This window comes from Dendrobium catenatum, unplaced genomic scaffold (genome assembly GCF_001605985.2).
Source record: "Dendrobium catenatum unplaced genomic scaffold, ASM160598v2 fragScaff_scaffold_1358, whole genome shotgun sequence".
Taxonomy (NCBI): Eukaryota; Viridiplantae; Streptophyta; class Magnoliopsida; order Asparagales; family Orchidaceae; genus Dendrobium; species Dendrobium catenatum.
In genome coordinates, this window is record NW_021319820.1 from 136,479 (window position 1) to 162,545 (window position 26,067).

The window sequence follows — 26,067 nt, forward strand, 5'->3', positions numbered from 1 at the left end:
TGAATGGACTCTCAGATGGATGCTAAGTGGTATGGGGGTTATTGGGAGCACAAGAATCAAAGGACACAAGGACATCCTAGGTGGAAAGCTCTCTTTATTCTGTAGTGAGCAAATGGAGTGATTATGGATGATTAGGATTAAATCAAAGCTTGAGATAGCTTCAAATGATGATTAAGCATATTCTAGAAGAGCTTTAAGAAGCTAGATTTGATTTGGGATAGATGGCAAAGTGATTTGAGCTTGTTTAACCATGCTTAATGCCACTTAGACGTACTCATTATTGATTGTTTGATTGGTCAAACAATCAACTAAGGTCTAGGTGGACTTGGGAAGGGTCTTGAATGCTGATAGGAATGGGATTGATGCTTGAAAATTGGAATTTTGAAAATGATAAAGAGGCTTAGGGTAGCTTGACCAAGATTTGACAAGTTGACTTGGTCAAAATGACCATGACTTAGCTCATGGTGGATTTGGCAATGTTCAAGGCATCAATAGGGATGAATTGAAATCTTGATAGGGATTTGATTAGATGTATATGGTGGTTTGATCTAAACACAAAAGTTTGACCAAAATTCAAAAGGATGACTTGGTCAACCTATGGTGATATGACTCATGGCAGGTCTGGACATGTTTGAGCCATACATGGGAAATGGGTTGGGAGTTTGAAATATTTGAATTGAATTATTGAAGAAATTTGGCTCAAGTGGGTCCCAATTGATTGAATTTGGGTTGAGTTGACCAAGTCAATTATTGACTGGGTCAATGGATACAATCAAATCCAAATCATTGGGGGATGCGACCAGAGGAGTTTGAGTGGGTTTGATGTTGATTTGGGATTTATGTGTTGTATTGCATATATTTTGTTAATATATATATATAGAGTATGAATGAAAAGAAAAGAACTATGGATGAGTTACTTTTCTATAAATTGGGAGCTAAATACTAGCTCTCTAGTTTATTTTAAATTAAAAAATTGAAAAATTCTCTAAAACTTAGATCTTAGGCTTGATTTGTATCCATTCAACATGATATAACATGTTCTGTCTATAGTTAATACTGGGTTGGGTTGTAACAGTCCCTTTTTGTTATCAGAGCTATAATTTTGGGTGATTGATTGTAAATAAAGCTATAGGAATTGATTTTTAACCATGTGAGTTATTTAGGATAGTATTGGACATTCATTTATGTTTGTTTGCATATGCATGTTATATTCAGATGTGTGTTGTGTGTGGTTGTCTCACGGATCCGCAAGATCCTGATATGACTGATGGGTGAAGTGTCAGCCAAATAATGCTAATACGGAGTACCACATTTACTGCCAATTATGATATCAATTGTCAGTTTTCCAATCTAATATAACACAGCTAATGGGTGAAGCCCGGAGCATGATCTCTTTTGTTTGATTTAATGATGTAAACAAACACTTGGAGAAGTTTATGAGGCTGAAGTCTCCAAGGTTCGAGGCAAAATTGAGCCATGGGCAGTAGAAGATTGGCTGAGAAGGATAGAGAAGACCTTCGATGGGATGTAGTGTCCTCTTGAGAGGAAAATACATTTAGCTATGAAAGGCTAAGCTCTGGTGGTTGGGCCAGTAGAGAAAAGTTTCAGGGAATGCTAAATTTCCTGATCAGTTGGAAGGAGTTTACAAATGTCTATAGATGGTGGTTCATAACCCTAATGTGCGACAATATTTATAGAAGATGTTTCTGAGGCTAATTAAGGGGAGCATGACAATTATGTAGTATGCGACAAAGTTCACTACCTTGTGCATATATGCTCCATAGCTGGTTAACACTTCTCAAGAGAAGTGTTATAGGTTTCTAGGAGGACTCATAGACAGTCTGATACAGCCATTAGTTCCATTCTGCATTACTGACTTCTCTATTTTGGTAGAGAGGCTCATTTGATTGAGAATGATTTAATAGATACTCAATAGAGTGGTTGTTAGTAGGTTGAGGTTCATTGGCGAGGTTTTTGTTAGTGGCTTTCTAAGAAGACGAGTAGTTCAGGCCTAGAGACTCTATGAAAGACAAACCATATGTTTTAACTCTTGGTGGAAGCAATATTGCCAGTTCTGGAGGCTCTGTTAGTGGGACACATGTTTTTTAGAGCAATGATAGTAGACACTTGGGTCAGTGCTATAGGATGAAAATTCAATGCTTCTGATATCGTCAGACCAGACACAAGGCAGATGAGTGTCCACAGGTAGAACATGCCCAACATTTGGAGCCCAGGTCTATGAATTTTGCTAAACTGATAAGGAGACTAAGGTAGTCTAACCTAGCATATTTGCTGAGGTATCTTCTAGTAGTGGTAGTGGTTATGGTTCAACGGCAGGGAGGCCATCCTGGAGTAGCTAGAGAGAGCCTAATAGTTATGTTGCTTCAGCTCCACTGCAAGCACATGTATCTAGTTTGACTCAACATGATGCCCGAGACACTTTAGATGTGGTTACTTATATTTTTGATATCATGTGTCATATTTTATTCAATTATGGAGTCAATCATTTATTTATTTCTAAGATGTGTTTTAATTTGATATAATTGTCTTCCGTATTATTGCCTTCTTCATTGTTTGTTATTTTACTGGCTATAGATATGATATGGTAGCCAGTAGAGTATGCTTCTGTGACATAAAAAGTTTTAGCAGGAAATGGAGATCTAATATAATATTATTGCCTATCTCTGAGTTTGATGTTATTGTAAGAATGTTTTAGTTGAGTCAGTATAGATCTCAGATTGATTGTGTAAAGAAGATAGTCACTTTATTTCTAGATAGTAAGAGTTGTTTAGTCAATGAAATTAGGAGAGTTAAATCCAAATACCCCTCTCACAAATCCACTCTAGGAGAGGTTCTAAAATCCTGCTCTAAACCTCCTTGGATCATAATCGTGATCCTCTCCTCCATCTCCATCAGCCGCCTGTTGGTTACAAACTCTTGATCTATATGCTCACATATCCTTCTTTATTTTTCTACGTTGCTTCTCATGGTGCTTGATTTTTTATTCTTAGCATCAATCTAAGCTCACTGCACCTAAGAAGATGTTGAATCTAAATTTCTATGGGCGACACTCAAACCCTCGCAATACTTGCAACGTTTTTATGAAGATAATGGTAGATAGAGAAAATGAGAGAAAAATAGAACAAATGAGTTATAAAGAGAGAATATTCATGGATTCTATTACCAACATAAAAAAGCTTAGGAAAATTATTATGGAGGATATCATGTTCTAAAAATGATCTTTGACCTTGTATTTATAGGATCTTGGGCACAATAAGAGAGGCTATACCAAATCTCATAAGAAATAAATAAATAAATTCATGACATGATAATTATAGACAGATGGACATGATGGTCTGAGCCCTAATAAACACATGCCAACTACCTTCTATACAAGTGGTTGGGGAGTCTTCGACTAGCTAAATAATGTTGCTAAGCTTTCATTGACGAATTTGTTGACTTTTGTTTTCTATAAGCAAGTTCCTCTCGTTGGCTAGGTGGCAGGGCCCTCAAGCTTGGACAAGTTCGAGTTAGTTCCTGTCAATTGCCCTGTAGATTGGGGTGAATGATTCGTAGCTATAAGGCAAGTAGCCCTCTCAAGCCAGACGAGTGACTTCATAAGTTGGGTGCATCTTGATCCTTGACAAGTCTGTTGAAACTCCTTGGCTTGCCTTGATCTACATATTGAGGCAAGCCTTTCTAAAAAATAGTGAAAGCATGATAAAACATTACTCAAATAAAATTATAATTGTTATCTAAACACCAAATAAAACAATAAAAATACAATACCAAATAAACTCTTGATCTTATGCTCTTGTCAACTATGTTGCCGCTAGAAATAACTTTCCAATACAATTTTTTCTTAGCTTAAAATACAGCAAGTTACCTACTGATTGTGAGTTTTATTGGAGATTTCGCTTGATCTTATTATCCACAGTAACTAAGTTATGATTGCGACTGAATTATCATTTCATGATCTTTTTGTTGATTTTTTTAATAAGGCCAAGATAAGTACATTAAAACTTAAAGAATCATTAAAACAATGATTATTAGAACCTCAGTATGTTTCTCCGGTTCTAAGAACATATTATTTTTCTCCTTGTAATAAGAGTTTATGCATTTAAACGACTAAAATCTGACTTACTAACCCGTTCCAACATGTAATCAGGAACTAATCAGGGTCATGAGTAACCCAATCCAAAAGTTATTTGAATCAAAGTCTGGGTCATGGTCATATCCAATCACTAAGAAGATTCTGATTTGATTGAGATATTACTTGCCTTGTATTATTTACATATTTATGATCTAACTGCAGCAAATTTATAAACTTCTCCAAGTTCAGTACTACATTTCCCAACATCACGTACAAGTTCTTTAAAACTTTGGGAAAATGATAGCAAGTAATTAGCAGTGAGGTACTTACTGGATACATTTTCGTCATTGATTTATTATCAGTCATATTAGTATCCATATTTAATTTCCATGATAGCAGATATATTTACATATAACATTTCGAAATAGTAACACTTATTATTAAAAGAATGTCTTATCGTCCATATAAGTTTTGCTGAATTGTGCTTATTATTACACAAATAAGTGTCTAATTGTCTTCTCGGTGGGCATCTTTCCACCCCAAAGTTATATGTTTAAATATTCTATAACCCCTCGCTATATCTTGCACCCCCGCGTCTCATTAAAAATTCAAGCACAAACACTACAAAAAAGATACTAGAAGCAAACTACCATGAAAACAAAAATTTGAGCCGCGAAAGATCTCAAAATCATAAAATTTCGAATTTCGATTAATTACTCATATATTACACGACATTCAAAATAAATTTAATAAAACTTTTATACATCATGATCGAACTTTGACCATGATATCTTACCCAAAATTATTCCAACCGCACTCTACAGCAAAGAACCCTGATGCCCCTGAATCTCACCACAATCCGCCATTCAAAGCCTAGGCTAAACCCACATCAGAGATAAATGCAACATAACTGAAAACGACCATAGAAATGCTTTGCTTCTGTGCTAGGATCAATCTCTTACTCTTAAATAAGTCATAATCTGCGAAATTTTCACCAATTTCATGCACTTTGAACATTAATCAATATTTGTGTATGTCATTGCCTTCGCAATTGGTCACCAACTTTTTAAAATGATAAAACATCACTGTGCCTTATATTTTTCAAGCAAACACAAATAGTGAAGTTCTGGCTTCAAACCTCACCTCCAGAAAAACCGTACCAAAAAACATTGATTGATGAAATTATGAGCTAAAGCATATGGCCATGATATATGGAGTAAGCTCTACAGTTCATATAGGTTGTCAAAAGTTAGGGGCCTCTAATATCATGACCTAGAAGGATTTTGTTGTTTAAGCCTTTGCATTTCGGTGGTTGCTTTCAAATACTTTAGCGCCTCTTCAGCAGCCTGCTAACATTAGTCATTAGTTCAGTGCAAAGCTCAAATAAAAAAAGGCAACGACTAGAAGAAATCCAATAACTGACATCCATCCATTAACCAGAGATTAAACAGTGCTGAAACCAATAATGGTTTGTGTTTGACGGCAAAAAAATTAAAAAATAATAATAAATAAAAACAGAGGTCAAGCCCTTTAAAAATAATTCTTTCTTATTCTACTTTACAATTTGGCAGCTTAAATTGAGAAAATGACTAATAAAATAACATTTGCTTTAAAATGATGATCTTTTCATTTCACATGAAAAATATCAGATATCTGATCATAGAACACATCGAAATAACTGGGATAAATCGAAGAGTATTATAGTCAATAAAATTGTAAAGCTATCATTATGTTTTCCATAAAATGTCACACTGACTGCCAAATCCTGCATCAAAAGATAATCTGATTAGTTTAATGAGTATATTACGTCTAATTTAGTTAGATTTTTCATTTGATATAATCTACTATCATATATTTGATCAAATTGTTATGAAAATTAAAAATATAATGATTGTTTTGTTATTTTATCTATTGTAATGGCAAAACTATAGAACCGAATTAAAAAAGTTTACCCTTCTAAATATACAAGCAGCTAAAAGAGTCTCAAACTTGCCCAAAACTAACTCCTTTCAATTGTGTAGACAGTTAGATAGTCAAAAAATAGTGGCAGTTTAGTAGTATCTAGCTCCATAGTTGGATTATTTCATTTTAATTAAAAAGAAGAAGAAGAAGAAGAAGCTCCATGCAGTCAGCATCACCCTAAAGATTTTCAGGACTGCTAGCAGGTAAATTCAATGTGGCTATACGGGGCAAAATCTCTGAAAGAAATGCAGTCTTTTATTGGAGAGAGGCTCCTTCGCTTACTCCCAATTAAGTATAAGCTATGCCCAATACATGCAGAGGAGAACAGAGAAATTGGAATCATTGTTTCAAATTGTGTAATATGAGGCTCACCTTGAGGCCAATCTTAGCACAATTTCGGTGAAAAGCACCTCGAAACTTACGCCTCAAGCTTTTTTTATGAGACGCACACCTCAGTTTGGTTGAGGTACATCTCGCCAAATTGGTGTGAAGCGTACGCCTCAACCTATTTATATATATTTTTATTAAAACTTACCTAAATCCTAGACTAAAGCTCCGAACAAATCACGCCTCCATGCACCCCCCTAGCTGTAGCAGCTTCCTCTCAACTGCCTCTACCTCCAGCCTTCCGCCTCTGTTGTAACCACCACCATCTTAGCCACCGTAAGGGATCACTTGGAGGCCAATCACTACAACCACTTCCTCTAAAAATTTTAGAGTATTAATCTCATCTTTATATTGATGAAAAACATTCATGAAAGAGGAAGATAACTGAAATAAATGAAAAAGAAGTAGATTGTAAGTCATTGGACTACACAGGATCAGGCATGGGAGAAACAAATTTGTTATAACAGTGACTCAAATAAAGACGACCTCAATAATAATGACAGTACAAATGATTTCTAAGTTGTTAAATATTTCAGCTTTCTTTAGAAACTAAATGTAAATGAGTAGGATTTTGGGAAAGAAGGAATTTGGAATTGAACTTGATGCTATATGAGATACTTTTATGCAATTCTTATATTTTATGTTATTTTGTTCTTGTAATATTTGGATTTCAATTTTATTTTATGCATTTTATTACTTTAATTTACATATTGTGCAATTTTTTATTTCATATGTATGTTAATTTGTTACTTCATAGTTCAATAGAAAGTTAATATCATCTTCTAAAAATTACTTTTAACCTTTATTTTCACTTACGCAACTTTTGGATGTTTAGGCTTGTACCTCAAAACGCTTTGAGGCTTATGCCTCGCCTCAAGAACAAAAAATGCCTCAATACTCAATTGCGTAAGTTTAAAACTTGGTTGGAATGGTGATTTTAATCCCTGTTACGGAAAGCTTAATTAAAATGATATATTATATGTTTGCACAATAATAATAATATAAAGAAAATGGATGAATATTAAGATACTTAAGAAAATTGAACGAACGTTGCCTCCTACCCCACAAGAAAAGAAACGAAGCAAAGAAAATGATGAACAGGTAAAAAGAGTTGTGTTTTTCTATGCCTTTATATACCGGCTCCCTCCATCTTATAGTGAATACGTTTTACTATGCTATTCCCTTAACCAGCCAAAAGTGACATGTGGCAGTAGCTAACAATCAGAAAATAATTTTTTATTATTTTTCTCTTTGCTCACCCATATTAGAACCCATATCATCCTTTCTTCACTTGAAAGTCTTTAAGCCATCTAGGGGAATGACGCACATGCTTGGGTTCAATCAGTGCCATTGCTGCCAGCAAGTTGCACGATGTTGTTCACAGCTGGATGTTCATGATTTGTACTCTATCAAAATAGGGCCAAATGGATTGACAAGTTAGGGTGTCAACAAAACAAATATCTGTGCCACAAAACCTTTTCATTCATCATCATTAACCTTTTCATTCCAAAAGGAAATTCTGTTGAACTCATTTCAACACTTATTTACCTTCGAACTTGAGTATTAAATTTGGTGCCGGAGTTCCTTCCCAACGGGTGATATCCTTGAGTGGACGCGGGCAATTTTGTTTACTGTGCATGTTTCTTGTTTGTAAAGCAACCGCAGGACAAAGGTGGGACTACTGTCGAGAATTTCAATAGAGCCAAGACAGAATCTGACATGCAACATAGCTGAAAGACTATAAATCTATAAAATAAACGTCATTATTTATTATTCTATTTGAACTACAGTCAAAAGTTGCCATTTGGGTTAAAAAATACATCACAAATTTTTTAAAAAGGATGAACTTAACATTTTCATTAGGTGGTAAATTTATTGCAGCTTATAAAGATGATATATCAGTATTTGTTTTTGTTGAGAAGGAAATTTTGTTGCTAATTGGCTCTTCAATCTAGGAGATTTACTTTCTGATGCTCTGGTGATTAACCCTTCAAGTATTCCCCTTTTTCAAGAGGCTTAATCAGATGGGACTGCTAGTGTTTCCCAAATTTTAGATTTATTTGATGTTTTTTGTATTTCATTATCCGTGTATTTATCAGGTCCACTTTTTTTTTTTTGACAGATCCTATTTATCCATTTGATGTACTCTTTTATTCTCATTTAATTTAAGTTCTTTTTCTACATAAAAGAAATATTTGTATTTTATTCTCATTATGGAATAAAAAAACTTGAATTTTGGGGGTCATTCTTAGGGTCTAAAAATTTCCGTTTGAGTATATCTAAAATTGAATATATGGAGTGCAATTTTAACAGTAATATATTTAGTGGGGGGATTATGACTTTGGGCAATCAAGTCATTAAAAGGAGTACACGCTTTAGATATCTTAGGTCTAATGTTCAAAGTGATGGTGAAATGGATAGATATATTATTAGTAGAATTCAACTTGTATGGGAAGTAAAGGAATGCATAAGGACTATTGTGTGATAGAACAATACCTGATAGGAAATACTTTTTAAAAAATAGAAAAAATTCCTTGCTGAAATCAGAATTCAGCAACTTACAAATCAGCTTTTGAGAAGAAAGTAGAGGAATAACTATAGGTACACTCTTAAGTTGATAGTAGATGAAAGAAAGAAAATAAGATACAACTGGTTTTCAATTCGAGAGGAAGATCTGGCTCTCCCAAACAAACCTAAGAAGACTCTCAATTTCAGCAAACAACCAAGATAACCCTAACCTTAGACAATCTCATCTATTTAAAGCATACAAATATAACTCCAATTTACTAAACAACTCTCCCCAATTTCAAATCCCTCCTAAACTACCCCACACTCTTTATTTCTTTATTCAAATAGTGGGCCCCACAAGGGGGCGGGCTGCTACCTAGGTGTACCAGGCATAAACAAGGGGGCGGCCCTTGTGTTGGGCCACTGGACTGGTCTAACAATACCCCCTCTCAAAGAATCACCTTGTCCACAAGGTGAAAGGATGAGAACTGATGCTTCACTCTCTCATATGGCTCCCATGTGGCATCGTAGTCTGGTATGTTCCTCCATTTGATCAACACCTCCTTAATCGGCCCTTCTCTGTCTTACCCCTTTTAATTTCGTGGTTTCAACATCACCTCCAATCCTCAGTTAGTGCCACTGGTAACTCTAAACTAGCTGCATGATCCTCAATAGCTCTCCTCAGTTGCGACACATGGAACACCGAATGTATGGTAGTAGTCAAGGGTAACCTCAAGCGATAAGCTAATCCACTCCAATACCTTATACGAGCCAAAGTACCTCGAGGATAACTTCTCATTCCTCATGTTGGCTATTATCCTCTGTTTGTAGGGCCGCAGCTTCAAGAACACCCTATCCCCAACTACGAACAGGATGTCCTTCCTGTGCACATCCGCTTGCTTCATAATTTGTTGAGCATTCATCATGTGCCTTTTTAATTCGTCCAGTACTCTGGCCCTTCCCTCCAAGTACCGCTTTACTGAAGAGACTGGCATGCTACTATGTCCAAATTAGGGGTGTAAATGAGTCGAGTCGAGCTCGAGTCAGGGGGTGTTCGAGCTCGACTCGCAAGTAGAATACCCAGCTCGAACTCAAGCTCGAGCTCAAGTCGAGCTCAAAAATCGAGCTCGAACTCGACTCGCAACACTATATCGAGCTTATCGAGCCGCTCGCGAGCCGCTCGTTTTCGTTCCTAAAGCTCGGCTCGCGAGCCTATAAACGAGTCGAGCTCGAGCCGGCTCGGCTCACTTACACCCCTAGTCCAAATGCACCAAGTGCGGAGAGTCTCTTCCATGCATCGCTTTGAAAGGAATCATCTGGGAAGTCGAGTGGTATGACGTGTTGCACCAGTACCCCGCCCACACTAGCCACGTGGCCCACAACCGAGAAGTCTTTAAGGCAAAACACCGCAAGTAAGTCTCTGGGCACCTGTTTACCACCTTCGTCTGCCTGTTTGTCTGAGGGTGGTAAGTGGTGTTCCTCTTCAGCATTGTTCCTTGCATCTTGAACAACTTTCTCCAAAAATGACTAAGGAACACCTTATCTTGATCAGAAACTTTCAACTCTGATATCCCATGCAACCTGACCACCTCTCTGATGAATGTTGTTGCCACTGTAACTCTCGTGTAAGGATGTCGTAAGGGAATGAAGTGAGCATACTTTCTCAATTTGTCAATCACCACTAAAATCATTATAAACCCCTCAGATTGGGGTAGCCCATCTATGAAACCCATTGATGACCTCCTCCCACACTCTGTCTGGAAGAGCCAGGGATTGAAATAACCCCCCTAGAGCCATAGCCATGTACTTGTTCCTCTAGCATAACTCACACCTACCCACTATCTTCTCCACATCCTTGTGCATCCCCTTTCAATACAACTCTACTGCTAATCTCCTATTTGTCTTCTACACACTAGAATGGAATCCAACGATGCTCCCATTGAATTCCTACAACAGGTGGGGAATATGAACCAAGGTCTGTGGCAGCATAAACTTCCCTTGGTACAATAGTCTCTCCCTCTAGGAAATAGCTTGGGTAGCTATTCTCATCCCTAAGTAGATCCATCCTAGTCTTTCTTAACTCTTCATCCTGCACATTTTCCTCTTCGATAGCCCCTCAATCTATCATCATTAGTACCAAAATGGACATCTCCTAGAGCTCCCCCATACATCTGAATAAGGCATCAGCTGCAATGTTCTCTAATCCAGGCCTGTTTTGGATCTCAAAGTCATAGCCCAACAGCAGCCAACTCTGATGCTCGTCAGTCACCATCTTCTGCTCTAACAAGTATTTCAAGCTCCTCCGATTTGTCTCGATGATGGAATATCATCCCAATAAGTATGCCACTTCTAAATTACTAAAAAGATGGCCATCAACTCCATCTCATAGACTGACTTTAGCCTAGCTCTGACCGTCAATGCTTGACTGAAGTAGGCTATGGGTTTGTGATTTTGCATAAGCACTACCCCCAATCTGTACCCTGAGGTATCAGTCTCTACTACAAAAACCTAACTGAAATCTAGTATGGCCAACATCAGTACTGCGAATCATGGCTTGCTTCAATCTCTCAAAAGCTCGAGTACCTGCCTCCCCTTACAAAAAATTGTCCTTCTTCAACTACTCCGTCAGTGGTCATGCTATAGTACTGTATGCTCTCACAAATCTTCTGTAATATCCCATTAATCTTATGAAAGCGCTCAGCTCTCTCAGGTTCCTAGTTAGAGGTCATTTCAGCATTGCCTCAATCTTGGCCTGATCAGCGACTACTCCCTCCTGATATATTACATGCCCCAAGTACTCCATACTAGTCTGTGCAAAACAACACTTCTTCATGTTGACCCTCAGCTGTTGCTCCTATAACACCCATAAGACCACCCTCAAGTGCTCCAAATGCTCTTCAGACCTGTTGTACACTATGATGACATCAAAGAAAATTAATACAAACTTTTGGAGGTATGGTCGGAATAACTTATTCATAAGGGACTGGAAAATAGCAAGGGCATTTGTGAGACCGAACGACATCACTAAGAAGTGTCCCTCGTGTGTCCTGAATGCAGCCTTCTGAACATTCTCATCTCTCATCTTGATTTGATGGTATCCTGACTTCAGATCCATCTTGGTGAACACCATTACTCTACACAACTCATCCAGTAGCTCATAGATCACCGGAATGAAGAACTTGTCTAGCACAATCTCCTTATTCAAGGTCCGGTAGTCCACACAGAACCTTCAGCTCCCATACTTTTTCTTGACCAATAAGACTAAGCTAGAAAAAGGGCTCACACTTGGCTAAACGATCCCTACCTCTAACATCTCTCAGATCAGCTTCTCAATCTCATCATTCTGAATCCAAAGGTAGCGAGAAGACCAGACACTGATCGGTGACACTCTCTCCCACAAGGTGATGACGCGCTCCTGCTTCCTCGGTGGTGGTAAGCCTTGAGGTGGCTGAAAGACCTCACAGAACTACTGTACGAGTAGTTGTACTAAAAGAGGATTGTCCTCCCTAGCTCCAATGAGAGGAAATCCTCCCTCATTTGAACCCCATATATAGTTAGTATCATTGTCCTACACACTCCTCTACCCGTCTCCACCTTCTCAATGCTCATCATCACCCCATAACACCTTGTGTCCACCAATTTCACCCCCAATTGGTCTAATGACCTAATTGTAGATGAAATTGTGAGTATCCCCACTGTCTATCAGTACCACCTCTCTGTTTGTTATTTCCCCCTTCACTTTTATGGTGTGATTCACTATCCCCTTCTACCAAAGCCTCACTCCCACCTCTCTCAACTTCCACATTATCGTAGACGGTGAGAACCTGAAGAGTTTGGTCATTGCACTTGTGCTCCGGTGTATACTTCTCATCACATCTAAAGCACAACCCCTTAGCCCTCTTCTCTTGCAGCTCCTTCTTAGTGAACTTCTTGAAATTTCCTCTGATTACCCCTCATACAAGCTTCTCCTTTATTGCCTCTCGGAGACCACTAGGTGTCGGCCCCTTTGGTGCTAAAAATGTGGTGGTCTTCGCCCCTATAGCCATCCTCTCCAAGTGCTTCAAATCCTCCACTAACTGAGCTAAGCTCCATAGCCTCTCCTAAGTCATGAGGCCTCATCACTCTAACTGCCGCCCGGATCTTTGGTTTGAGACTTTTGATGTAGTTTCCCTCTAACATCATCTCAAGAAGCCGATTCAAACGGCTAGCAAGGCCCTCGAACCTCTCCTGGTACTTTACCACTGATCCCTCCTGTGTTAGGGCGAAAAACTGCTAATAAAGTCTCCTCCTTTACTGGTTTGGAAACGTTCCAACAAGCAATCCTTGAACTCCCTCCAGTTTTGTATGGGTCATCTCAAGTTCCTCCACTTGTACCAAGTCAAAGCCTTCCCTTCCAAACATAGGCCAACAACTATCAGCCTCTCCTCCTCTGTCAATCTATTTATGTTGAAATATTTATTCACCTTGCAGATCCACCCATGTGCATCCTCTCCCTCAAAGATAGGCATCTTCAGCTTCCTCGCCCTCAGATCTCCTCCATTTCCCTAAATCCTCCATAACCTCCCATTCCACGAATAGGTGGTCCTCCCTAAGTATCCCGATCCTCCCTTCTGCGCTCATACCCAAACCCATCTTCAAAATCACCTCTCCTTCAGTCCCAATCCTCACCCCTATGCTCAAAATCAACCCCTCTTCTTGCAAAATCAGCACACATCCTTTCACCTAATACTCATCTCTAGGGGAGGCTACTGCCCCGGTCCGCCTTGCATAAACAAGGGGCCGACTAGACCGGTCCTTCTTGGACTGGCCTAATATACCCCTCAAACTTAAGGGAAATTTCTATAAGATGGCGGTGAGACCTACAATGCTTTTATGGTGCAAAATATTGGCCATTAAAAGAGAAACATAAAATTACATTAAGTGTTGTAGAGATGAGGATGCTTAGATGGATGAGTGGCGTTACTCTTAGAGACAAAATGTAAAATCACTATATATATGAAAAGGTTGGACCGTTGGAGTAGCTCCCGTGACAGATAATATCATAGAAAGTTGTCTTAGATGGTTTGGCACATAAAATGTCGGCCTTCCAATCATCCGAATAAGAAAGTCGATGTATTAGATTTAACCTACGTTAAGAAAGGTAGAGAGCTAAAAAGACTTGATTAGAAAGTATTAGAACTGAATAAATGAGAATTTAACACTTAACAGGACAAAGGAGTAAAAGAATTCACAAAGCCAACCCACAGTGGGATTAAGGTTGATGTTGTTGTTGTTATAGTATTTATTATGGAATAATATTTTCAACGCCTTGACAAAATAAAGAAAATATTCAAAACATGAAATAATCTTAGGAAAAACAGGGCCGTAAAAAAAAGTACTTACGGAGGGTAATTAATCAAAAGGTAAAATATGGCTGCAAAAGAAACTATTACTGAAATAAGATAGTTCTCCTAATGGCTTTGAAAACCTTATACAACTTCAGAGCTATTAAAGGAAAAAAAAACTAGGATTAAAAGCCAAATTATTAAGCACATGTCAGGCAAACCAACCAAATTAAAAAAAAAAAGACCCATGATGGAAAATTAACGAAATCAAAATTCAATTAAATGATCTAGAAAATAATAAAATACTTCTATTAATCACTAATAAGAAACTAAAACCTTAATACCAAAAGGTAATACATACGAAGGTGTTAGTAAATTATATTAGGATGAAGTCTTAGTCCCAAATCCCAAAAGTATAGAACGCTATACTTCCGAAACAATTGAAAAGGAGTTTATAAAAAGAAAATAATATATTGGAAGGTACTTCAATAGCGTTGTTATCCTGAAGTGATTGCTGATAATTTGTTTCTAGTTTACACTAGTAGATCACCACTCAATCTGATTCAACCATTGCAACAAATCATCACTCAGCTCAAGAAGTTCATTGATTATCTTTTTCCTGGGAAAAGCATCAATGTTGTAAAACTTGCATATGCTGTCATCAAGTGCATAAACTGCGTTGTATTTAATAAAATTGAACCAGCTAACTTAGTCTTGATTATTCCAAAGTTGATACTACAATTTAATAATTTAATCAGGCTGTAACTTAGGCAAGCCAATAATATCCAAGCAATCCAACCCTTATTTTCTGCAGCCTCCTAATACGCTTGTGCTGAGGGACCAAGCAACGCAAGCTATACCAAAGTAAGTGAAAGATGCTAAGATATTACGATTAATATAATACCAACGCCGTACTGACCTTGTTTTATTTACATAGTTTCTACTCAAAGATGCCATAAATACAATTTTAAATTAAATGATCAACAATTTTGACATAAGTTCAGCTTACAGGGACAAAGATTTTAATGAACTGGAGAACGGAATGTGCATAACGAATAAAAACTTTCAAAGTGTTAGAACATAGTACAGCAGAAGTATGGGACAACAAAAGTAGGGTTATTGTAGGAAAAGGGGAAAAAAAAAACCAAGTTATACAAATTAGATTCCAAACGTAGAAAATAGAAAGGAATGCTGATAACATTACCTGAAGCTTTGCCTTATCTTTGCTTAAACCTACTCCCCTGCCGAGAACTTTTCCTGCTAACTGGACCTATAGCATAGGTTAGAAAGTGAATGCATAAACAAAAAAAATCATACAGATGTAAATTAAAATATTTAATACGAAGATGAACCAAAGGTAAGATACCTGAAAACAGTATTCTTCACAACTTGTGGAAGCTAGGGGCACTTCTTGGAAGACCAGGTTTTTCCTCTCTAAACACTAAAATTTAGTCAGTATACCTAATAAACTTAACCATCAACGTAAAATAACAACAGAACATGAGTTCTTGTCTCTTACAAGATCTTTTATACCAGATAGGATGGACGACAATCTTTCTGAGTTATCTGGTTGCTCCAACTGCCCAACCAAACTAGAACTAGGTAAAAGTTCATTTTTGGATGACTTGTCCAGAATATTGTCAATGTAGTCCTCTAAAAAACCATTTTCATTTTCAAGAGAAATATTATCGGTTTTGACAACCTCCACATTCGGAGCAATAAATGAAAGGTACCCGCCTAATCAGATAAATGCAAAGGGATGAAACAATAAGGAACTTGCTTTATCGCAAGTATTTTAACTGAAATTTTGACGATACCATGAAATTGCCGCATACTAAAAGGCTGACCAGGTAAAACTGGTAAGTGAGGCTAAATACAATGCAGTAGTGACTGTGTGCTCAATTTTGTAGACTTACTAGCCAAATTGCGCAAAGCATTCTCAGCAGCTTGCAGCTGAGCTTCTTTTCTTGTTCTTCCCATTCCAATTCCAATCTTTTCAGTGCTGAATAAGACCTATAAAAACACTGCTGAGTAACCACACTATATAGCAAATTCCGTGTGGAAGAAACAATCAGCATTAAAAGATATTACCCTTGAGAGTAATCTTTACTGGAAAACATTTCTAAAAGTACACATCAAAATTTCATACACCCATTCATGTTTTGAAAAATTACCTTTGCAATCAAATAAAATCAATATTTCAAAGGAAAATAAACAAATATCGAAGCACACTGATGTTTTATATAGAAATCAAAGTAGCATAGAAAAATTAAAACAGTAACTTTAGCAGTCCTGTAATACAAACCTCAATAGTAAAGTGCAAATCCTTGCTGCTTTCAGAAACAGACCTAAATTCAACCTGCAATGGATGACAATTCCAAACAAAAAAGAGGAGTTAGTTTATTATTCAGAAACAGGAGCATCTGAAACAGTACATGGCTCAAACTTAAAATACCTTAGAATCACACCTCCGCCCAATTTCCTGCAATACTTCTATGAGCAAAAAAGATGGAAGTAGTGGAAGAGACTCAGCCCTATTGGCTGATGCTCGATTCACTGATCCATCATCATCTTCATAAAAAAATCATCAAATTAGAACAGCTAAAGGCACACAAAAAAAAAATTCTATTTACCTCGGCCTTCCAATGACCGGTTAGGAGAGTAGAGGTATTAGATTTGACTTATGTTAAGAAAGGTAGTGGCAGATCTAAAAAGACTTGGTTAGAATATATTAGGAACGACCTTTCTTTATTAGATTTAAACGAGAATTTGACCTTTAATAGGACACAATGGAGAAAAAGGATTCATGTAGCCGACCCCACGTAGTGGGATAAAGACTTGATGTTGTTGTTGTTGGACCAGATCTTTATCCTCAAAACAAGTTACAGTACTAAGTAATCCTAAATATTTACAGAAGAATTGTGCTACTTAAATGTTGACATCATACAAACAACCCATAAATGACAGTAATAATCTTGATCACTCATCCTCATTAATGACCCAACAAAATTTTATGAACAATGGAACAAATAAGTTAATTTTAATCCCTCTATGTAAAAAAAAAGAAGAAGAAGAAAATTATTTCATACTTATAAAACAAAGATAAATAAATAATAATAATGTAAAATGTGTTGCATCCACGCAAGGGCATGTCCAGAACTGAATAAAAGCACAAATCATAACAGGCGATGTATCATATCTTCAAACGATTTCAAGCAAATTTAAAACATGGCATGCGCATGCATCAGAATGCAGCATGAGTTCATGTCACTTATCTATGGCATTTAACCTTTTAATCCGTAAATTCATTCATGAAATGATATAGAAGCTTCATGAAAAAGATCGATTAATAAATTATATGCTGAATTTTTAACATCAACTTCATATCTATTCTTTCAAAGGTGCCATTGTTGTGACGATACAAATGAATAAAATTAGCCGAAACATCATAAAAACAAAAAACCCTTGTGCAAGTATGTTAAGAAGAAAACCTGATGGTATGCATTGGGTTGCCTGTGCTTGACGTTGAATTGGTTCTGCAACAAGATACGCCTACAGACATCAAATCACTACATTGATTAACTTCTGATAGATATTTTCTATTTAAAGTTGAGATGATTTTTGCTTGATCCAATTTTATCCATGGGTGACATCAAGATCTTACTAACATGGGTGAGATCAAGATCTTACTAACAGGTACGGTTCAAGCTTTGAAGAGACAAAAAGAGAGATTTAGAGAGAAAAACTACAGAATCTTCTTAGATTTAAGTGTAAAAAAAGTACAAGAATGGTGTGATATGATTGAATGCTTTGACCCCCTATTTATAGTTCAGGTCAGGTTTAATGTGACAAAAATAGCTACAAAAAGGGAATACAAGAAATTTACAAGTAAAAACTTAATTAAGTAGGTTGTGAAACAGACAAATGTGGTTGACTAACAGTTATCTTTGAGTTGGGGAACTTCTAATGAGAAACTTTGGGATCTACTTAGATTTAAGCATCAAAATAAATAAATAAATAAAATACAACACTAATGTGATATGAATGAATGTTGAGGTCATTCGTTGAGCCCTTTATTTATAGCTCAGGTCAACAATTAGTGCTATGAAAAAAGGCTACACTTAAAAAATTTCAAAAATATATATATATATGAAAAAAAATTAATGAAGTAGGCTGAGAAAAAAACAAATTGGTTGGCTAACAATTATCCACAAGTTGGGAAACTTATGGTGCGTCCGAGTTGAGGGAGAGTACCCTTGGCAAGTCTTGGTGAAAACTCCTAATTAGCAAGCGACTATATAAACAATTAGCCAAGATCTTCTGGAGAGTAGCTTAGGTGAGTAGAAGACTTAGTGGGTTGATCTCTTGAGAAGAGTGGAGCCTTTTGTGAATGACTTGACAAGATATGAGTTCACGCGATGTATAGTGTTGGCCAATCTCAACCTTGGCAAGTGCCAAGTCGGTTTAAGAATAATGACTTGCCAAATTCAATTTAGGATTACATGGCAATTTGATTAACTTGGCCCAGCTGAATATGTATGCATACTAGTGTATTGATTCTATTGTCTCTTTTGAGGAGCCAAAAATAGCAAGAAAAAAGTTCCCTAATCTAACTCCATCTAGCTAAGTTGGAAGACTTGATACAATTGATCACATGGATTTAATTATTCAAACGAATACATCAACATCAAAGAAGGCAATAAATATTTGATTTTTTATTCCTAACAAATAGATCAACCTTAATTATCCTGTGAGATGAGGCAAGAATGACAATCACAATCTAGGAATTACTTGTTGAAATCTCTTTGTTGGAGGATATTGTAGCTTCTCTACAAATTCAAGTTAAGGTCAATAAGGTTAAGATAACCAAGTAACCTTGCTCAAAGTCTTTGGGGGAAGCCAATAGAATAGGACTCGAAGGCTTTGAGGAAAAACTTGAGGAGCTAAGTAGTTGCTTTGCCATTTCGCTTGATGAAGTCATCAGATAAATATACCAAGAAATTAATAAAATAAACACGTAGGTCATCTCAATGAGAAACTGTATTGAATCTTCTTGGTCAAGCCTGTTTTTAATGGATGGAGAGTTTGCTTCACATCACTTGATTCGATGGGAAATAGTTCCTCAAGAGATAGCTTTAGATCTAAAATTTCATTTGCAAGGTTGGAGTTTAGAAATGTGTGGGTTTTTTCAATGTGCTATTTGATTTTTTTTATTTATGAATTATTAAAACTATAGATCCAGGAGTCATACACCCTATAATTGGTAAAATGTTGACTCTGCCTTCTAATTTATTGGTTGAACCAAACTTTAAGTGGTATGAGATGACCAATTGCATTAAGAAGATTGACATTAAAATTTTAGAAAAGTCTAGAAATAAATCATACACAAACAAACTTAGTAGTGGAGTCAAAAGATACAAAATATTATTACATGAGGAAATATGCTTTTAAAGAGTGAACGAAAATGTAAATACACTTAGTTTTACAATGAATATAAGGAAAACTACAAGAATTATAGAAAGGATAATAATCAGAGGCAAATGCTTAGTTTTATGCTTTAGTGTTGAAATAAATGGGAAGTTAGAAAAATTAAGCAAATAGTTAAAAGATAAGCAGTTGAGGACTAGTTAAACAAAGATTACGAATATGAAATGTAAGTTTAGTCGATATGAAATTAAAAATTAAGAGTCGATATTATCAAAAATTCAAGTGATACCTAAGTGTAATAGGCTTAAACACCTTAAATACTTTCTCCAAAAGCATAAGATATAAATGAAGATATAATTTCTAGAATCAAAATGGGATTAAAATAGAGGAGTGTCAAAGGAGTATAACATAATAAGAGAATATTGTGGAGACTCAATAGATAAATTTTATAAAAGTTTAACAAGGCCAGCTATGCTATATAGATCTGAGCATTAGACATTGGATCATTGATACTCAATTTAAATATGATAAAAATGAGAATATTAAGATGAATATGTGACAGGATTGTTTGAGAAATGTTTATATGAGATGGACTATAGGAGTAATAGATATTAAATATAAGATAGTAGAAAATAGATTTAAATAGTTTGGATATTCACAACAAAGGGTAGAAGTAAGACTAAAAAGATGATAAATAAAATTAATGTTATGGGACTAGGAAGGAATACAAGTCGATCAAAATTTACATGCATAGAAATTTTAAGAAAACTCAAGAAAAAATATTTATAAACCTAAAGCAATGTTTAACAAGAATGGATTGGATATAAGGATACACATAGCCTAACCCTAATAGTTGGCATAATGCTAGCAATGATGGTGATGACAATGACATGTGACAGAACCTGGAACAAAAGGATGCAGGAAGGAAAGGATTAAATGCATGAGATGAAATAAGAACAAGATTGAAAGACTGGTAAACTCTGCAAACAAGAAATAGTGATACGTCTATATAAATGCAGTGGTAGATGCCCTGAAATGGCTATCTTAGCACTACCATCTAAGTCCATTTACAGAAAAAGGAACAGACCAATCTGGTCGGATGAAGCAATGACAAAGCCTGTAAAGTGGCACAATTAAACGTGAGCAATGAAAAAGCTTCTAAAGTGGTTCAAGAAAGAAAAAGAACATTTTTTTATCAAAAAATAGAGGAATAACCTAAAATAAAAAAGGAAGCATAAGCTTTGTTAAATGAATGAAAAACATCTATCAAATAAGCCTTAGTAAAATAAAGAAAAAATTTTGAGTTATATGACAATGATCTTACTGGCCCAAGAAACTTGTGCTTTGCTTCAGAACCATTCATGCCATCGGTAACGGGAAGCTCTCTATTGCTGTTCACCACTGAACCAGTATCCTGATATTTCTAGATGGTCAAACAAAGAATAAACAGGAAGAAAAAAAGTGAAGTAAATATAAAAAGAATGACCATACCTCTGACATCAAGTAATCACCTACGTCTGGAGCACAAGGTAAATCAGGTATCTCATTTTCAAAGCATAATTCAAAAACTCTCCTCAATAGGATCTCATCAAACTCTCTGTCAAGAATACCATGTTACATTATTATATAAGTATTTGATAAGAACATTGGAAGCTTAGGAAAAAAAGGAACCAAAACAACATTTATCTCTCCACTTACTTGAAGAAACCACCTCGTACATTGCAGGCAACATTTCTCGCAACACATAGAACAGGAACAGTATTAGCCACCTGTAATAATTAAGGTACGCACTAACTCAGCCATTGCAAACATTTTGAACCAATCGTCAATGTGAATAATGAAATGCAATCATCAAAAATGATAAACACCTCTGCCTGAGGGGCATAATATGGAGTGAATGCAGGAACAACATGAACTCGAGGTTGGTCCCTATCATCCCAAACCTGCAATCGATCATCAATAACCATTGCCATTTTTGGATGACAATTGGCATCTCTAAAAACATGTTGGAGTGACTTTCTTGAGCCTGCAAATCATTAAGCATACAGCATATTAAACATATCCAAAGTTTATCTTTAAAAATTGCAATGCGTTAATTACTAGGCTACGAATTAATGATTTATAAGAACTTAAAAGCCTCCAAAGAGGCACGGCATAAAAAGCATAATATATAAGAAAGAAATGAATCAATATAATAGGGAAACTTTTTGCATTGTAAAGGATACATAAGTATGATTTTCAATATATTAAATAAATTTAATTTCAATCTTAAAGGTGAATTCTTGCCAGATTTTACGCATACGATCCGATCCAACAGCTGCTTTGAACTGATAAGATGAGATTCTGGATCAAGAAGCCTCCATATCTCTAAAGCATAGTCTCTTTCCGCCATTGTGCACACATATACTTCAAAACGTTTGCGTCCTTTGGCAGTCAAGTAGCTCCTCAATTCCTCCCAAGCAGGACGTAGCTTCACAAACACACTAGTGTCTCGTATCTGTGAAAAATCAAAGCAACAAAATTACCATCCTTCTCGCACAATTGTTTCTAAACATTTGATTATAGCATCAAACTTTTTATGATACTAGTGCTTCAAGAACCAGATGAATCAGTTGATACCGTCTATAGATGAGGAGGCTTAGTAAAGAAAAATACTGCAAAAATTATTAAAAAGCAGCTCTGTTCACGTAGTAATAACTAGTTGTGTGAGGATAGCATCAAAAACCTTTTGTTAGTGTGTGCCGCATTACAGCTTTGATAACAAGATGTTAAAGTTGAATTTGAAAAGTTTGTGATCTATGATCCTTGCAATACAAATTTACAGTAGCAGCTGTGTCACCACTTAATTTCAACAAGTTGGTTCAGCTTTACAATTTATATTTTTTCTTTGCATTCTAATTTAGAGTTTCATGCGTTTTCCAATTCCAATTTAGCAAAATATTTTACTCATTTGCCACTCTGGCACTCACATTAGTCCTAACAACCTAAATTTTACCCTAACTGTCAATGAGCCTATGCTAAGATCCTCATTATATGTTATGTCGCAATTAGCGCTTCAAAAAAATTTTAAAATAAGTTCAAGCTAACAAAATAATAATAAACGCACAAAGGGTGCAACATAACTAGTGCCAATCGTTTCAAAAACATAGTCGAAGCACTGTTATTTGCTTCAAATAATAAGTGGGCCGAAATAAAGTGAAAGAAATCCTTCAAATATATATTTAAAAACACATATGAAATTAAGTAAAGCTTTACACAGGAAAGAAAATTCTATTTTACTAAATCAATTTTAAGTCGATCAATATTTCAGTATACATTACGTCAAATCAAGTAACGAAATATAAAAAAAAGCATAACCTAATATATTACATAAGGTCCATTGAATAATAATGAAAGCCCAAAAATCTTCATGATTTGAAGGGGAAAAAACATGGACTTATTCCTAAACAAAGAATGTATAAAAAATCAAAGTTAAGATGCAAACCTACGGTTCAGATTTGCATTTAAAAAATGCGAACCACTTCTGGGTGAGAAAAGTATTCCATAGGCTCCTAACTCATATGCAATTTGGTATGACATTCTTTTAGTGTTGAATAAAGAATGCAAAACCCTAAAGCTAGCCACCTTGTTTAACATGCAACTAGCCATGTGACGCAACAATGGAGGATTAAATCCGTCAATGAAATTCATATTTGACATTACCATACTTTTAGAGGTACTAGCATTTTAGAATCTCAAGAGCTTAAGCCAAGCCTAGGTACCAACCTAGCACCTCCAAACTCAACAAGCAATTTCATAATAAAGAAATATTAGTACCATGGAGTGCTCTTTTGTAGCACCGTAGTTGATGATAAACGCACATAAAGGAGTGCCTTTATAGCTGTAGGCAATTCACTAAAATCATATCTTAATTTACTGTCTTCTTGGCCTGATGTTTACCATAAATGTGACTAACATTTTAAAATATATTTTGGGTCTCCCCCGGTGTATGCCATGAGATTAGATGGGGAAAAATTGCCATCAGGCAATCAAACAAGGTGTAGGTCAAGGCATCGCCTTAAGTCAACAAAGTATGTTTTTTGCACACCATTATCAAGGCACTATCCTATGCTATAACTTAAATTAAAATAAATTATCAAAATACTAAATTTTAACTTATTATAATTAACTTTTCAATCTACTTAAATAAAAATATAAATGAAATTATTGATTATATTTTAATATTATTAAAACATGATGCATACAAGTATTATTAAGATAGAAATGGCATTCTATTGTATTGCATGCTTATTTTGAATAAAAAATTGTTAATAAATTGGCAGATTAATTAAACTAGGGAGTTAAAATATGAATCATATGGTTATGGGATTGAAATATAATAGTTGAATTAGTCCATAGGGTTGTATGTTTAATTATTTTTTTCATTTCTTTGGACTGATTTCTAATTTTTTTTGTTTTAGTAGGGTATTTTGTGATGTTATCAATTATTATCATGGGGGAATTAATGTCTATTTAAAGGATATTTCTCCTTGAGAATTTCAATTTTTGGAGAGAAATTTAATTTCCCTGTTGTTAGAGAGGTGAAAAGAGAAGGTGATCAAGTGGAGTCCAGGACTCTAACACAATCAATCCTAGAACTCTGGAAGCCATATTCAGCAACCTTCCATGGCGAGCTACAACAGATTTCAGCAGTAGTAGGATTTTTTGGTGGCAGCAGATAGGCGGCTTTCTTAATGAGTAAAACTAACTTTCTGAAATATGTCACCACTTACGCCAAAATAAAAACGAGTTAAGAAAACGTTAACATTATTTTGAATCGTCCAACTCCTTAGTCTTTTATGGATTTTCAAAGTTTTCACGGGCTTGCATCCTTCTATTGACGTTTTATTAAGAATTTCAATTCAGCACCCACTCCAATCATGTCCTTTAAGGAAAAGTTAAATGATGCACGTCACAAAAAATTCACTTATGACAAAGAGTACTATGCAATAATTAAAGTACTACTGCATCGGAACCACTATCTTTTAGCCAATGAGTTAATCTTGATCTTAGATTAGCATTTAAATATCATAAAGCCAAAGCAGGCTTATAGGTAGATATGCCAAGTGAGCTGAATCCCTCTCCTCTATTTGGTCCATCTTGAAGCACAAATATGGCATTCAAAATAGGTCGGTAATGCCCTTTAACAAAAATATACACTCCTCAGTACTCTCCAATCAAATCTGGTAGGGTTCGAGTTAATTAAAGAATTTTATCCAAATGATAGAGATCTTGGAAAGAAATGTCGACAATATCAAGGTGTGTTTCTGTGTTTACAACATCGATGGATATTTGTTTTATAAAAATAGTTTGTGCATTCTATAATGTTTGCTGTGATATCTTACTTGAATGCAATGGACTTGTGAGTCATTTTTGGTGGGACAAGACTATTGCCCTTATATAAAAAAATTAATTGGCCATCTATCCAAATGGACATAAACCAACTTATTAAGGGTTGTAGGATTTTCCATGCCGTTAAAAAAGAAGCCAAAAGATGGAATTGCACACATCTTTATTTTGAAAACGGGACCAAACTGACTGGTTCAATCGTGAACCAATTAAGTTGTTGGTCCAGTTACATTCAAAAATTGAATTTGCATTGAACCGGCTTGAACAAGTTTAAATTGCCGGTTTAATCAAAAAACCATCAAATTAGTCCTAGTTTTATAGAAATAAATGGTTCAAACTTACAGCTTTTACATACTTTTGATTTATAACTCATTTAGGCTCGAGCAAGCTTATTGAGCGTGCAACAACAACAAAAAGCCTTTGTACCAGAAAAATATTGAGCGTAAAATATTAAATTTTATTTTAATAAAATTTGTAATAGCCTATTTTAGTTTTATTAAAGCTTTTTAAAATTTTTAAAACTCATTTTAAAGCATATGTAGGAAGATTTAATAAGTATACATAACTCCCACCTTATGCAACTTGGCTTGTTACTAATGACTTGTATTTTGCACTATATTAAAACAACTACTTAAAACTCTCCTGTAATATGGGACTTAAAAAACTATGCGAATAATAGATGGGGAGTTAGGGTTTAAAGTTGGGTTGGGTTACGAAGGCTGCTATAATGGGTATTATAAAAGCTAATAACATAAATTTTGTTAATATTATAAACTTTATATATTATATTAAAGAAAAAAAATGACCAAAATAGTCCCTTGACTCTTTATGAAGGACAAAAATGATCTCCAACTATACTAAAAGATTATTTTGGTCTTTCAACTCCTCGTATATAAAATATTATTCTTATTATAATTTATATTTATATGTATGCATATATATTATAATTTTTTATTTTTAAATATATCTAATATTCAT

At 35.5% G+C, this 26,067-nt stretch overlaps 1 protein-coding gene across 6 annotated transcripts in view; it reads right to left on the reverse strand.

Annotated features, from left to right (window-relative positions):
* Positions 1–5,038: 5,038 nt before the first annotated feature.
* Positions 5,039–26,067, reverse strand: part of LOC110100139 (RNA polymerase II C-terminal domain phosphatase-like 2) — a 49,338-nt gene continuing 28,309 nt past the window's right edge. Inside the window, exons 3-15 of one of the 6 annotated variants that reach the window (XM_020827556.2) lie at positions 21,988–22,198; positions 21,570–21,727; positions 21,400–21,470; positions 21,193–21,298; positions 21,026–21,115; positions 17,766–17,826; positions 16,730–16,845; positions 16,580–16,633; positions 16,191–16,287; positions 15,794–16,011; positions 15,641–15,715; positions 15,479–15,544; positions 5,039–5,439 (exon numbers count right to left, since the gene is read on the reverse strand). In XM_020827556.2, coding sequence (XP_020683215.1) covers positions 5,359–5,439; positions 15,479–15,544; positions 15,641–15,715; positions 15,794–16,011; positions 16,191–16,287; positions 16,580–16,633; positions 16,730–16,845; positions 17,766–17,826; positions 21,026–21,115; positions 21,193–21,298; positions 21,400–21,470; positions 21,570–21,727; positions 21,988–22,198 — 1,404 coding nt within the window. In that variant the 3' untranslated portion in view covers positions 5,039–5,358. Of the gene's footprint in view, positions 5,440–5,503; positions 5,859–15,478; positions 15,545–15,640; positions 15,716–15,793; positions 16,012–16,190; positions 16,288–16,579; positions 16,634–16,729; positions 16,846–17,765; positions 17,827–21,025; positions 21,116–21,192; positions 21,299–21,399; positions 21,471–21,569; positions 21,728–21,987; positions 22,199–26,067 lie in introns of those variants that run through there. The other 5 variants (XM_020827558.2, XM_020827553.2, XR_003702488.1 and 2 more) reach the window with 5 other exon arrangements.